This window comes from Capra hircus, chromosome 21, assembly GCF_001704415.2.
Source record: "Capra hircus breed San Clemente chromosome 21, ASM170441v1, whole genome shotgun sequence".
NCBI lineage: Eukaryota > Metazoa > Chordata > Mammalia > Artiodactyla > Bovidae > Capra > Capra hircus.
Genome location: NC_030828.1, coordinates 5,924,189 through 5,939,888, shown reverse-complemented (window position 1 = coordinate 5,939,888; position 15,700 = coordinate 5,924,189). Strand labels below are relative to the sequence as shown.

The 15,700-nt window shown below is 48.9% G+C and overlaps 1 protein-coding gene across 2 annotated transcripts in view; it reads right to left on the bottom strand.

Annotated features, from left to right (window-relative positions):
* The window catches only part of ADAMTS17 (ADAM metallopeptidase with thrombospondin type 1 motif 17), a 390,832-nt gene that overhangs the window by 17,970 nt on the left and 357,162 nt on the right, over positions 1–15,700 (bottom strand). For both annotated transcript variants that reach the window (XM_018066305.1, XM_018066306.1), the window contains 2 exons: positions 6,798–7,002; positions 2,999–3,151 (listed from right to left, as the gene is read on the bottom strand). In XM_018066305.1, coding sequence (XP_017921794.1) covers positions 2,999–3,151; positions 6,798–7,002 — 358 coding nt within the window. The remainder of the gene's footprint in view (positions 1–2,998; positions 3,152–6,797; positions 7,003–15,700) is intronic.

Below are 15,700 nucleotides of genomic sequence, written 5' to 3'. Positions count from 1 at the left end.
GACAATCCCCTGGAGAAGGAAAGGGCAACCCACTCCAGTACTCTTGCCTAGAAATATCTCATGGGTTGAGGAACCTGGTAGGCTACAGTCCATGGGGTCACAAAGAGTCGGATACGACTGAGCGACTTCACTTCAAAAATAACCTATTAATCAAAAAGCAAATCCAGGCTGAACAAGTGAAAATGTTAGGGGACCATCATCCCCTGGAATCTGCTTCCATCAGCGCGGTCACCCAGTGAGTGAGAATGAGGGCCCCATGGGACTCGTATCCCTCCCACGTCTCCAGAGCAGACACAGGGAAGCAATAGGCGGATCTCTTCTCCTGTGCTGGGAAGGACGGGGGAGGTGTGTGCCAGAGCACTCAGAGGTGGCAGCTGCAGAAGGGGGTAGGGGTGAGCAAACAGTTGGGGTGGGAGTCTCCTGGTTCAGTTCTATGTGGTCGCTATCCCCACCAACCCTTGTTTCCAGTGTGTGCACACACACATGTGCACACACACACACACACACACACACACACGGTTCAGGTCTATGCGGTCGCCATCTCCTCCAATCATTGTTTCCAGTGTGTGCACATGCACACACACACACACATAGTTCAGGTCTATGCGGTCAGCATCCCCACCAACCCTTGTTTCCAGTGTGCGCACACGCGTGCATGCATAAACACACACACGCTACCTTCCAAGTCAGCGTCCCTATAGTTCTCAGCTTGGAAGAACGAGCCTGCCCTGAGCCCTGGCTCTGGCCAGACCTGCTGGGGAGGGAGTGGCTGGCACCAGTCCAGGGCTTGCCCCAAAGGCTGGATGCACACAAATTTGAAGCCACTGGATGCCAGCCGTGGGCAGAGGCCCTGTACATCCCCTTAGTCTCTCTTGTTCTCACTGCCCAGCTGATCAAGCTGGCTGTGGCAGAAAGTAGGCACTGCAGCCTTCTAATATCTTAGTGTCCAGAAGGCCAGGAGGCGTTATGCTTTATGGCCTGGCTAGGAAGGTGAAGGCCAGCTAAAGGCTCTACTTCCCTAGAAGCCATGCACAGTGGGCTGCGTGGGGGCAGTTTGCCAGAATGTGTGCCCATGTCCTCGGCCAAGGAGGGGCCAAGTGCTGAGCTGAGCTCCTTAGCATTCTTCACATCCATCTTTGGACATTCTGCTGCTCCTGGGGAGCTTATAGCACTCAGGAAAACAAAACATCCATCTGGTCCTCAAATCCAGAGTGATCAGAAGCTCTGGCAAGGCATCCACAGAGCATGGATGCCACGGGGACTCAGGACCCCACCGTGTGTTCACCTGGTAATGGAGCTCTGAACTGGGGCTCAGGAGCCTGGACTCTGTCAGAGAGCCGGGGCCGAGTCGCTTAACCTCTCTGCACCTCTGCCCCTTCTTTTGTTATGCAGGGATCAGCATGGGAAAGGGCTGCTGGCGCAGGGGTCACTGCACAGAGGAACCAAGTCTGGGGCCCCAGACCCCCAAGGCCCAGCCGATCCCTCCTCACCTCTCTTCCTGCCTGGGGACACCCGTGACCACAGGTGTTGCCCTTTAGCGGTACAGGCTGCATTCAGGATGTGACCACAAGGACCCTTCGAATAACGACAGCTTTATTCTAATTCACACCTGGACATATGGAGTCCAGACAATGCTATTCTGCCTGGCCAGACAGATAAATTAAATCCCAAAGTGCCTGGAGGAGCCTGGGGAGACGCAACAGCCCTGCTAGGCCCCAGGTCACCAAGGCCATGTGCAGATGGAGGCGAGGTTGCCAGATTTCTGTAGAAAGGCCCAAATCCAGATTGCCAGGTGAAATTTCCCATTTTTCTTTTTTTTGAAATTTCCCATTTTTCAACTGTTAGCAATCAATTCTCAGACAAGGCAATGGCACCCCACTCCAGTACTCCTGCCTGGAAAACCCCATGGACAGAGGAGCCTGGTGGGCTGCAATCCATGGGGTCGCTAAGAGTCGGACATGACTGAGTGACTTCACTTTCACTTTTTACTTTCATGCATTGGAGAAGGAAATTGCAACCCACTCCAGTGTTCTTGCCTGGAGAATCCCAGGGATGGAGGAGCCTGGTGGGCTGCAGTCCATGGGGTCGCACAGAGTCGGACATGACTGAGCGACTTCACTTTCACTTTTTACTTTCATGCATTGGAGAAGGAAATGGCAACCCACTCCAGTGTTCTTGCCTGGAGAATCCCAGGGACAGGGGAGCCTGGTGGGCTGCCGTCTATGGGGTCACACAGAGTTGGACACCTCTGAAGTGACTTAGCAGCAGCAGCAATCAATTCTAAACTGTTCCCACCAGCGTACGGCCTTCGAGCATAGATATCAATGGAAGCAAATGAGGAGCTTCCAGTTACTGAGACCAAAAGGAAACAAACACGCTCCAGGTTCTCACTGGAAATTTTCATCAGAAAATCAGACAGGAGAAACCTTACAGCATTTGGAAGAAGGTTCTAGAACACTCATGGAAGGTTCTCAGGGTGACAATGGTATCCACCTTGAGTATGGGTCAAGGATATCAGATGAATGAATAAGGGAATAGCTAGCAGGGAACTTTCATTCACTTGAATGCTGTTGAACTCCCCTGCCCCGAGGCTGTGGGAGATGGCCTCCTTTCCTCACCCCAGGGCCCTGTGCTTTCCCCTCAAGCATCGTCCAGCCCTCGCCCAAGGGCCCTGGGGACAATGATGCTCTGCCTGCCCACAGCGCCTCTGTGTCTGCCTGGGGACAGACTCCCAACCGCTGAGGAGGCTCTCTCAATGGCTGGTGACCAAGCCCACTGCAGGATGCATGGGTCCCCTTGGCATTCTTCCCTGCTTTGGGGGTTCTCAGGGCCCTTCTAAATGGACCCCGTATGGGTTCACCAGCAGGTGTGAGAGAAAGTGAATTCAGCTGGTGAGACTGGGACCATCTGGTTGAACTGGGGCCCATGGTGAGAGGGCTGGGCCCCTTGAGTCACCTCCACTTCCTGGGTGGGATGGATGCGCAGGCACCATACTCACCTTGGACCAGCTCCCGGTTTTCCACTCATAGCAGCCGGAGTAGTCCTCACAGGGCTCCTCGGCTCTCGGCCTAGTGGACGCATCGCATTTTCCTTGGGAGTTGGTGCACGTCACAGTCCGTTTCTGTGTGCCTTTGCCACAGCTGGAAGAACACTGCAAGACACCACTCGGAGACTGAATCCAGTCCAATCCAGTCAGGTCCATCCACACCTGTTAAGTGCCTACCAGGTGCCAGCCCCAGCACTGAGGATACAAGGATGAGGATGCTATTTTCTGTCCTTGAAAAGCTCCTGGCCTTTTCGAGTCTTATGCACACGGTCCTCCTCTGCTCCTCCCAGCTGGCCTCCAGGTCCTGTGCTTGGCCTGAGCCATTCGGGAGTAAAGGCACCAGTTCATGGGTGGCAGGGGGGGAGGAGATGGAGAGCAAAGCCCCCAGTGACTCTCACAGAAGGTGCCTGCAAGCCCCTGGGTTTCATGTGAACGCCAAGAATGGTAACAGGGTCATGCTCCTTGTGCTATTTCACTTCCTGGGAAACAGGAAGAGATGGTGTGGGCAGGAGACCCAAACAGAGGAGTGCCGTGTGAATCCTCAGAGTTTCCCACACCCCTAGGCAGCAAGATCCATGGAAACGGGAACAGAGCTGGAGAGGTGACAAGGCACCGACGAGGCAGACCTGGGGGGGTGGTCTGGAGCCCAGTTGGGAGATTCCCAGCCCTGCCCTCTGGGCTGGAGATCAGCTGGTGCCTGGCTGACACAAGTGAATTCTTACTCATCTCAAAACAAACATGAGGGAACTCAAACCCTGGCTCTGTAACTACCTGGAGGGGTGGGAGAGGTGGGAGGTGGTGGGGAGGTTGAAGAGGGAGGGACACATGTATACCCGTGGCTGACTCAGGTGGACGGATGCCAGAGGCCTACGCAATATTGTGAAGCAATTCTCCTTCAGTTAAAAATAAACGAGTTTGGGGAAGAAAAAAAACCACAAATCACGAGGAAGAGAGGACCCTTGACCCTGGGAGACACAACTGACTTGATCAGCAAGCAGAGGTGACCTGGTCGGGGAACCTGGGGAGCCCACCCTCTGGTCACCGTGTGGGGAAGCCCAGTCCCCACCACGGAGACAAAAACACAGCCGGCAGAGATGGTGGCCGAAGGCCGGGTTCTGTCCAATGCACAGACACGAAGAGACCCGGGAGATCTGGAGGGGGCTCCTTCCCAACAGCTGGGTGGGGCTCCCACCAGCCGCAGACGCACGAGTGGAGCCCCAACAACTCTAACTTCGGCTCTCACACTTGCGTGATTGAGAGGGTACATAGTGGTTTTTCTTGAGCTACAACAAACTTGACTTTTCACAAGTTCCACTACGTCCACTGGAAAAATGCACATAAAGGACAAATGTCGTTCTTTATATTTGTTATTAATATTTATCTCAAAATGTTATCTAGTTTTATTTTTCTTATGAATTCAACCTAGCTCTCCATCTGAAGGTCCTATTCTTGTTTTCTTTATTTACTTTTTTGAGACGAATTTAAACTGGTTTGTTTTAGAAGAAATACACGTTTCACAGGTCATTATGGTATCATTGAGCGGCAGGGGGTTGGAAGAGCACTTGCATTTGATCTTGCATGTGGGTTTTAAAGGGACTTCGGATGCAAGGAGTCAGTCCCTGGCAGGCTTTACGCACAGGCCTCCTGGGGCAGGAGGCGTGGGGCCAGGGACCCTGTGTTAAAGGGCTCGCCTTCAGACCAATTCAGCAACTCCATTCTCACCATCTGCCTCATGGGCAGTTCCCTGGTACCAGCACCCACACCATCGGCTCTTTCTGCAACTAGGGGCCTACTCACCACTTCTGCCTGAGTTCCTGCTTTGTCTCTCTCTACTCTGCGTTCCTTGCCTCATCCCTTGAATTTCAAACACTCAACACCAAGCCCACTTCTTGACCAAATCCTGGTCTGGCCCCTTTTGACCAGCAGCCTGTTGGTGGAAAAGCCTTTAGGGAGGGCACTGCTGCAGGCTGGGGTCACCCTGCAAAGGGACCTGGGAGGGTGATGTTCAGTAGCTCTCTTGGTTTCTGACCCAGGGGTGCGAATCAGAAGTCAAAGACAGGAGACAGTTGCTACCTTTTGCTTCCTTTTAATATTTGTTCCTTATTCTGATGAAGTGGGGAAGAAGCGGGGACTCCTGGTGCCAGTGGTCAACACTGCCAGCTGAATACAAGCAAGCCCAGCAATAAAAACTCACCCACTAGAAATTTAAACCCATTTGTTTCCAGAAGAAGAAGTGTTAGAGGGACTTCCATATGTGGTAAAGTGGTAAGGATACCAATTTTGTGAGCATCTCAGGGAGGAAAGATTTGATTGTGCATCAAATGTTTAGAAAGAAGCATTTTGAGCCTTGGCTGAGGCAGAATTAGACTGATTGGTGTGGATACTATTTCAGGATTAGCATCAGGCAACACACAGATACAGAAACAGAGATGGAGAAATTTCTTTAAATCTTGCTCCAACTGCCTTACACTTTCCAAAATAGACCTCTTCAATACTATAATGATAGTTGATTATATCAGGCTTGTTTATTTTGGTAAGAGGCATTTTTTTCCCTTTTCCCTGTAAGAGTCCTATAGGTGGAAAATTTATGGTTTTGGTCTGATTAAAACATAAATCTTATTCGGATCAAGAAGCAGGCGATCAAGGTCCTAAGCTCATGGCAAGGGAGACTACACACCTGCCCCTAGCTTTCCAATTACCCTCCCTAAAAGCCCACTGAATGTTAAACTTCTTAACCTAGGTACATATAAAGAGAAAAAATTTAAAAAAATTTAAACTCTGTCCTTTCCCTAAAATATCTTAAAGGGTAGGCAAAAACCTCCCCTCTTTGAACAGGTACATGTCAGGAATCTGCCTTTCAAAAAGTAAACTCAGTCGCCCAAGAGCAGACTTTTCCTTCATTAAAAATGGGCTGAATACTTTCTTATTCAAAATAATTCCAACTGTTTGGCAATAAAAAGGAACTTTAAAAATACTTTCCACACTGAAGAGTGTCTTGGATTTAGCCCTTCTGACTTTCCTAGAACACGTCTGATGGAAGACCTCAGGGAAGCATGCCCTTTATTCAGCTATTTTTTTGGTTTGTTTGTTTTATAGCCAAACAATCAAAGTCATTACTGCAAGTTCACTGCAAAGCCTTGAAGGATGATATTACCAAAGATAAGATATTTCCAGGATCAGTCTTCAAAGTTAAAACTTAAGGCTTAATTGACCTCTTTCCAAAATGTTACATGGCATGAGATCCGTGACTCCAACTCACACACTAAAAGCTGTCTCTCCCAGCATCCACCTGCCTCTTGCAAAGGTAACTCCACCAAGACTGCTGTGGAGCTGAAGGGAAGTCTTTGAAAGCACTTTCCCAACCTAACCACCCTATAGTTACAGAGTGCGCAAAAGAGATGAAAAGGTGTCTATTTGTCTACCCACCTACCTATCTCCTATCCATCCAACTATCCATCCTTCCATCTATATTTACAAGAGAATTCTCACAGCAAACAAACCAAACAGTACTGTGATATATATTATAAAAAATACACTATCCGTTGTTTTTTGGCCATGTTGAAACATCAGATGGAATTTGAGAGTATGTGACCCAGAACAAAGCTTTGAGCTGCTCCAGGGTCTGGTGAGGATATTCCTCGGGATGTGTCACAAACAGCACGGAGGGAAAGGGGCCATTTTGGGGTCCCTGCAGATAAGGCTCTGGGGCCCTGGTGACGGTCTCAGCACTGAGGGCTGCCCAGGCACCCACCTGTGACCACTCCGATGCTTCCCAGATGGACAGGCAGTCCTGGCCCTCGCAGCTCTGCACTGGTGATGGCCGGGGCACGGGGCAGTAGAGGGGCCGGGTGGCAACGTGTGTGCCGTTCTGCAGCTGGTACACGCAGGTCACTTCCCGGTGCTGGATGCCCTTCTCGCAGGTTGCTGAGCAGGGGCTCCACGGGCCTGCCACCCACCTGCCCGGAGAAAGACAAGACGGTGAGAGGACAAAAGGCCTTCCAGACAGATCATGGGATCGTGGCCCTGCTGTGGGGGGGAAGGAGGCAGACGCAGCTTTGCAGTTGGGTTTGGAGACAATTCCAGACTATCAGAGCTGTCTGAGTAGAGTGGTTCAGTGGTCTTCTCAGCACAGAAACCCTTCTGACCCCACTCCCCATGTCAGACTGTTACTGTCCCTACGTCTCCATCCTGCTATCTTAGGCCATCTTTGTTCAGGTGTGATGGACACAAAGCAGGCCACATTCCAGCAGAAGCTTTGGGTGACTCTGTGGCTTGTCTCTCTCTCTCTCTTTCTGCTCTCTCTTTCTCTCTCTGTTCTCTGTGAGAACAGCAGGTCCAATACAGGGACTGCCCAACCACTGGGCTCTGTCATACATGATGCTGTGGTATGCCACTGAGATTCTGGGGTCGTTCATCACTGCAGCAAAAGGTGACCGGCAGAGCCCTCGACAGAGGATGCCCTAGCCCCAGCTCAAATACAACAGGCCTCCCTGCTTTCCAAAGGGTGGCAGGCCCTCTTGAGGAGGCAACTCAGGATGGCCAAAGTCTTTCTAGAGTGACTAAGCTGCTGAGGCCACCAGCTGAAAGTGCTCAACTATGACTTTTTCCACATGCCTAACATTTCAATGATCCAAACTTTGTCAGGTCTCTGCTGGCCTTACAGTGCTGGAAAGGAGCTAGGCAGTTTAGGAATCATTTCTCAGGACACAAACAGGGCTTTGAATGTCCTTTCAGAGACTCTCTGTGCTGTGGTCCCTGGCATGCGTGTGTGCCGAGTCACTTCCATCGTGTCTGACTCTTTCTGACCCTGTGGACTGTAGCCTTCCAGGCTCCTCTGTTCATGGGATTCTCCAGGCAAGAATACTGGAGTGGGTTGCTATTTCCTCCTCCAGGGCATCTTCCCAACCCAGGGATCGAACCCACATCTCCTCCATTGCAGGTGGGTTCTTCACCACCAGTGCCAGCTGGAAAGCCCTTGTGAGGCCCCAGTAGTGGCAGTTCCAGGAGCTCATTGCTTGACAAAGCAGCGTTGCCTGGAGGATCAGTGCTGATAACCACTCAGTTCTCACAACAGTCAGACCCAGATCCCACCTGATGAGGCCATCCCCCTTGGAAACATCTAGGTGCTGGTGATGAGTCAGAGAATGAAACAAAGCCTGCCTCTGAATCTTGGGGATAGAAAGTAAACTGATGAGCAATATACAACAGAATACAACATAATGTAATAGAGCGAATGAAAGCTGATTGAAGGTGAAAGTGTTAGCTGCTCAGTCATGTCGGACTCTTTGCAACCCCATGGACTGTAGCCTGCCGTATAACATGTTCTATACCACAGACACAGAGAGAATGGGCTACGCCGTAATAAGTGCTTCAGAGGAAAGCAAAGCAGCATGGGGAGGATGGGGCAAGGCGAGGGTTAGCACTATATTATCCAAGGTGGGGGATGGCCTGCCATGGGCAGCACCTGGGAGGAAGTGAGGCAGGAGCCCCGTGCTTTCTGGGAGAAGATGTAGGCAGAGCACACTGCAGGTGCAAAGGCCCTGGAGGCGGCATGTGCTGGCAGGGCCGAGGGCAGCCAGGAGCAAGCATGGCCAGGGCGGTGGTGAGAAGGAGAGGGCAGGACCCGAGAGGCCGCAGGGGGAGGTCACGCAGAGCCTGGCAGGCTGCTGCCTCCTGCTTGAATAAGATGCAGTCTGGGGGTGTTTAGAGAGAGGAGGGCACGCCCCTCCAGGGCCACCCTGGCTCTGCGCGGCGGTGAGCCTACAGTGGGTGGAGGCTGTAGGGAGGGCGTGGAGGAGGCCACTGCAGTGGTCCAGGTGGGAGACAAGGGTGGCCTGGACCAGATGGGGTGCTGGAGGGTGTTGGACTAAGTTTTGAGCAGATGGGGCTACCCGGTTCCATCCCGACATGGTTCCTCCTCATCCTTTAGGGCAAGCTCAGGCCACCTCGTCTAGAGCTCATTCCAGACCCCTTGGCAGAGCTCACCACTCTGTCCTTCGCAGCCCATGGACTAACTGCAGTGATGCTCCTCTCATCAGACCCCTTGCTCATGCTACAAAAATGGAGACGCAGTGCCAGGCTTGGGGGTGAAGATAAGCAGCACACCCCCTGCAGACTGCTTATGGCAGTGCCTGGCAGACTGCCTTATAACGGAACCAGTATTGTCGTTATTCTGTGTCTCCTTGGTGGGAGATGAAGACTTCACAGATGGCATGCAGCCTTGCTCCCATTTCAGTGCCTGACAACTGCTTGAACACTTCTGAAAGACAGGAACCAACTTCTACCCATTTCTCCTAGTCCTGGTCTTTAGAGTATAAGAATTCCTCCTCAAATATCTGAAGATAGGTCTTTGGTTCCCCTTTTAAGTTTTCTCTTCTCTTGATCAAAATAATGTACAGATTCTCAATCTGTTGTAAGTCTCAAATCAGTCACTGCTGTTCTTAAAATGATTGATATGTCATGGATAGAATGGTCCAAATGTGACCTGAAAGTGGCGAGAGAATGTGCTGGTTTTCTCTTTAAGTGGGGACTTGCTTTCATGAATGCACCCCAACTCTGCGCCATTTCTTTTCTTTCTTAAAGCAACCACACTAACCTCTGCTAGCACCTATTACATTTTTCTCTCAAGAACTGACTCTCGGCTTCCGGGAGCCAGCACGGGAGATCCCACCCATGACAAGGTCATGCGGAGAGACCTGACAGGCAAGGTGGATCAGGACTCGAGGGATCCCCTGGACCTGCTCGAGCATCTACCCCCAAACCAGAATTTGTCAGTCTTACTATCTTATGCTTTTTGCCAAACTCTTCTGATATTAATGGGGGCTGTCCCTGACCACCTTTCTCTGAAGGAAATCAACTTAGAACTCTAGTTAATAAGTCTCCTGGGCATGATAAGAGTGTTTCAATTCAAACCCCTTTGATAGCTTTCTAACTTGCCTGATCAGTTTATCCAGACGCTTGCAACTATGCATGTGATTGTTTACAGCCTCCCAACCACAAGAGGCGTGGGGAGCTTAAAACACTCTAGGAATGTAGAGCCTTTTGAGGAGTTAAAAATTATTAGAATAGAACTGGTTAAGGGTTTCACTGTTGAGCCAATACTTGCCACCGAGTTTTCATATCTTTTGTTGTGTACCTGGGAGTGCATTAATTAATATAGTTGATATATAGAAATATAAGTAAGTAGCCTTGATATTTACAACATTAAACCTTGAGTTAATAAATTCCTTCCTTGTTATAGCCCACCACACCTTTGCCCTATAGGAATGCAACTTTATCTAGTGCTTTCAGGGAGTGGTGCTAGACTTTAGAAGAATCACCTTTAGAGAAAATAAGTTTTCTGGTTAACTAACCTTTATCAGAAAGAAGGGTCATAAAATGTTATTAGGCCTCCTGGTCAGAAGGATGATGTAAATCACATAAAACTTTTGCATATGGAAAGGTATGCAGAAAGAAAGCCTGGTCTTGATAAGGGTCAGGACTGCTGACCCTGCATGACTCTGCATCTTCCATTATTCTCTATGTACAGCTCAAGGTATATAAGCTCCCCTGGAAAATAAAGTTTTGGGGCCTCGTTCACTGAAGCTTGGTCTCACTGTGTCTTCCTTTCTCTTTATTTTCAGGCTGACTCCCTGGAGCGTAGGGGTCCTCTGAGTTCACTTTCCTGCCAGGGCTTCTAAGACCCACATGAGAGGGAGCCCAAGGTGGGGCACCTTCTGGTATTCAAGAGGGCATCTCTGGCCTATGTGAACTGAGCAAGTCTCTGGTCTGAGGCTTTATTGGCTTTCTGCATAAACCAAGGAATATCAGCCTCTTTCTCCCCTCTATTTTCTTAACTGCAACATTCTTTCTTTATCTCTCTCTATATCTATATCTCTCTCTCGCCTCACTGTCCATGCTTCGGATACCCTGGATCCAACTGGGACTGGACCCCAGTACACAGCCAAATCTCCTTCGTCCTGACCTTTTGCAATTAACTTTGCAAATATAAATGTTAGGTTTTAGGTGGAGACCTAGGTTTTAGGTTGAGGTCAGGTTGTTGTGCTGACCTGTGAAATGGCTTAGAATCCTGCTGCTGCCTTTTGTATTTGCTGTGCTTCCCAGGGCTGATCCCAGGGAAGCACAACACATCCACACTGCGGGATACTCATGGGATACGCAAACACTGCCGTGTCATACTCACGGGGCTATCATTGCCCTCGGCATGCATGCCACTGCCATGGGTGCCAGCTTCTCCACTTCTGGGCACGTAATCAGAGCCTGTGCTCTAGGGAATGTGGGTGCCAACTCTGTTCACACAAAGGTCACATCCAGGAGACAGGGAACTGCTAGCAGGGCTCAGCAGTCCGAGCCCACCACTGGCTACAAAAGTCAGGTCTGTGGGGATCAGATTCCTGTAGAGCTGGGAGGGACTGCCAGCCCCCCAGGTCTTTCTCTTTTACCTCTGGTGTCTGTTGTGTGCTATGCTTAGTCGCTTAGTCATGTCCAACTCTTGTGACCCCACGGACTCCTACCAGACTCCTCTGTCCATGGGGATTCTCCAGGTAATACTGGAGTGGGTTGCCATGCCCTCCTCCAGGGGATCTTCCCACCCAGAGATTGAACCCAGATCAGTGTTTGATCAGAATCTTTACCATCTGAGCCACTGGAAGCTGGTACTTTTCAAAAGGATGACAGGATGGAAAAGAGCTCATGTACCCCTTGTCTTCTTTCCAGAAGAATCCTCAGATCCATCCCTGCCTGAAACATGTGCCGAGCCACCAACAGAAGGGCTCTGTGTCATGGGCACACCTGCTAAGGGTTATTGGAACTATTTTTCAGCTGGACCTTCTTGCTCCTGAACTTAAGAAATACCTTGGTGAGGAATGGGGATGAAAAGTGGCCTCCCTAAGACTTTGCTTTCAGTGACAGAAAGAAACCACTTCTGCTGAAGGGCCTTGGCTGCACGAGGCCCATGTGGGACAGGAGACGACATCACATGTCTGGACATCACAGTCAAGTCCCATCGATTCCAAGTCTATTAATGTGAGAAGGGGCAACAGTTCCACACAACAATATGTACTACAATTACAATGCAAACCTGAGCTTTTTTCACTCATATCCTCTAAAAATCTTAACAGCGACATTCATTAGCCGAGTTTGAGTTAGTGGTTCTTCTTAAAAGCAATAAAACTGTAATTCTTGATGAAGCCACCATACTACTTCCATAATTCAGGTCCCTCCCCCATTCCCACAGGGTCAGGTCAGCCTCTCCTGTCCAACCAACACAGACACATCTCCTTTGTACGAGTGCCAAGTTCAATCATTCTAAGCAGGTAGTTTTCCACCTTTATCTGTGGTTTCACTTTCCCCAGTTTACTAGCAGTCAACTGCAATCTGAAGACATTAAGTGGAAAATTCCAGAAATAAACAATTCATAAGTTTAAACTATGCGCTGTTCTGAGCAGTGGGCTGAAATCTCCCACCATCCCAATCAGTCCCACCTGGGATGTGAACCATTCCTTTGCCTAGCTTATCCACACTGTATAGGCTCCCTGCTGCTTAGTACAGGAAACACATAGCATGTAAATACCTGCAGGGTTCAGTACTATCCTGGGTTTCGGGCATCTACTGAGGGGCTTGGGGTGTATGGCCCATGGACGAGGGGGGACTACTAGATTTTGGACAGCTCTGTTACTACCTGACACCCTGTTTTTGTTTTATTTTATTTCATTTTGTTGCTGTTGCAAACTGCTATAAACTTAAGGGCACCCAAAAATACAGACTGATTATCTTGCACTTCTGGAGGTAGAAAAACTGACGTGGATCTCAAGGGACTAAAATCAAGGTGCTGCATGGCTGGTTCCTTCTGGAGACTCGAGGAAGACTGGGCTTCCTTGCCTTTCCCAGCTTCTACACGCTGCCCTGAGTCCCTGGCTGGTGGCACCTTCTTCCTTCTTCAAAACCAGCAAATCAGGTAGAACTCTTCTCACACTATATCACTCCAACCTTCTCTTCTGCATCCCTCTTCTGTTTTAGGACCCTTGCGATTACACTGGACCCACTCAGATAATTCAGGAAAAACCAGCTGACTAGAAACATGTATTAATTTGCTAGAGCTGCTGCGAAGAAGTAACACAAGCTGGGTGGCTTAAAACAGTTCAGTTCAGTCGCTCAGTGGTGTCTGACTCTTTGCGACCCCATGGACTGCAGCACGCCAGGCCTCCCTGTCCATCACAGACTCCGGGAGCTTGCTCAAACTCATATCCATCGAGTTGGTGATGCCTTCCAACCATCTCTCCCTCTGTCATCCCCTTCTCCTCCTGCCTTTTATCTTTCCCACTATCAGGGTCTTTTCCAATGAGTCAGTTCTAATCATCAGGTGGCCAAAGTATGGGAACCTCAGCTTCAGCATCAGTCCTTCCAATGAATATTCAGGACTGATTTCCTTTAGCATTGACTGGTTGGATCTCCTTGCAGTCCAAGGGACTTTCAAGAGTCTTCTCCAGCACCACAGTTCAAAAGAATCAATTATTTGGCACTCAGCTTTCTTTATAGTTCAACTCTCACATCCACACGACTGCTGGAAAAACCATAGCTTTGACTAGACGGATCTTTGTCACCAAAGTAATGTCTCTGTTTTTTAATACGCTGTCTAGGATTGTCCTAGCTTTTCTTCCAAGGAGCAAGCGTGGCTGCAGTCACCATCTGCGATGATTTTGCTGCCACTGCTGCTGCTAAGTCGCTTCAGTCGTGCCCGACTCTGTGCGACCCCATAGACGGCAGCCCACCAGGCTGCCCCGTCCCTGGGATTCTCCAGGCAAGAACACTGGAGTGGGTTGCCATTTCCTTCTCCAATGCATGACAGTGAAAAGTCAAAGTGAAGTCGCTCAGTCGTGTCTGACTCTTAGCGACCCCATGGACTGCAGCCTACCAGGCTCTTCTGTCCATGGGATTTTCCAGGCAAGAGTACTGGAGTGGGGTGCCGTTGCCCCCCCAAATAAAGTCTCTCACTGTTTCCATTGTTTTCCCATTTATTTGCCATGAAGTGATGGGCCCAGATGCCATCTTTGTTTTCTGAATGTTGAGTTTTAAGCCAGCTTTTCACTCTCCCCTTTCACTTTTATCAAGAAGCTCTTTATTTCCTCTTTGCTTTCTGCCATAAGGGTGGTGTCATCTGCCTATCTGAGGTTATTGATTTTTCTCCTGGTGGCAATCTTGATTCCAGCTTGTGCTTCATCTAGCCTGGCATTTCTCATGATATATTCTGCATATAAGTTAAATAAACAGGGTGACAATATACAGCCTTGATGTACTCCTTTCCCAATTTGGAACCAGTCTGTTGTTCCATGTCCAGTTCTAACTGTTGCTTCTTGACCTGCATACAGATTTTGCAGGAGGCAGGTACGGTGGTCTGGCATTCCCATTTCTTTAAGTTTGGCATTCCCAAACTCTTCCACAGTTTGTTGTGATCCACACAGTCAAAGACTTTGGCATAGTCAATAAAGCAGAAGTAGATGTTTTTCTGAAACTCTCTTGCTTTTTCTATTACCCAATGAATGTTGGAAATTTGATCTCTGGTTCCTCTGCCTTTTCTAAATCCAGCTTGAACATCTGGAAGTTCTTAGTTCACATACTGTTGAAGCCTTGCTTGGAGAATTTTGAGCATTTCTTTGCTAGTGTGTGAGATGACTGCAATTGTGCGGTAGTTTGAACATTCTTTGGCATTGTCTTTCTTTAGGATTGGAATGAAAACTGACCTTTTCCAGTCTTGTGGTCACTGCAGACAGAATGAAAATCACAAGCACAGAAAAGTAACCAAAATGACCACATGGACCACAGCCTTGTCTAACTCAAGGAAACTATGAGCCGTGCCATGTAGGGCCACCCAAGATAGATGGATCAAAATGGAGAGTTCTGACAAAAACATGGTTCACTGGAGAAGGGAATGGAACCACCTCAGTATTCTTGCTTTGAGAATCCCATGAACAGAATGAAAAGGCAAAAAGATAGGACACCAAAAGATGAACACCCCAGGCTGGTATGTGCCCAATATGCTATGGAGATCAGTGGAGAAATAACTCCAGAAAGAAAGGAGAGATGGAGCCAAAGTGAAAACAATGTCCAGTTATGGATGTGACTGGTGATGGAAGTAAAGTCCAATGCTGCAAAGAACACTATTGCATAGGAACCTGGAATGTTAGGTCCATGAATCAAGGTAAATTGGAAGTGACCAAACAGGAGATGGCAAGAGTGAATATCGACATTTTAGGAATCAGTGAACAAAAATGGACTGGAATGGGTGAATTTAACTCAGATGACCATTATATCTACTGTGGGCAAGAATCCCTTTGAAAAAAATGAAGTAACCCTCATAGTCAACAAAAGAGTCCAAAATGCAGTACTTGGATGCAATCTCAAAAATGACAGAATGATCTCTGTTCATTTCTAAGGCAGACCACTCAATATCACAGTAATCCAAGTCTATGCTCCAATCCACTAATGCCGAATAAGCTAAAGTTGAATGGTTAAACGAACCTACAAGACCTTCTAGAACTAACGCCAAAAAAAGATGTCTTTTTCATCATAGGGGACTGGAATGCAAAACTAGGAAGTCAAGAGATACCTGGAGTAACAGGCAAGTTTGGCCTTGGAGTACAAAATGAAGCAGGGCAA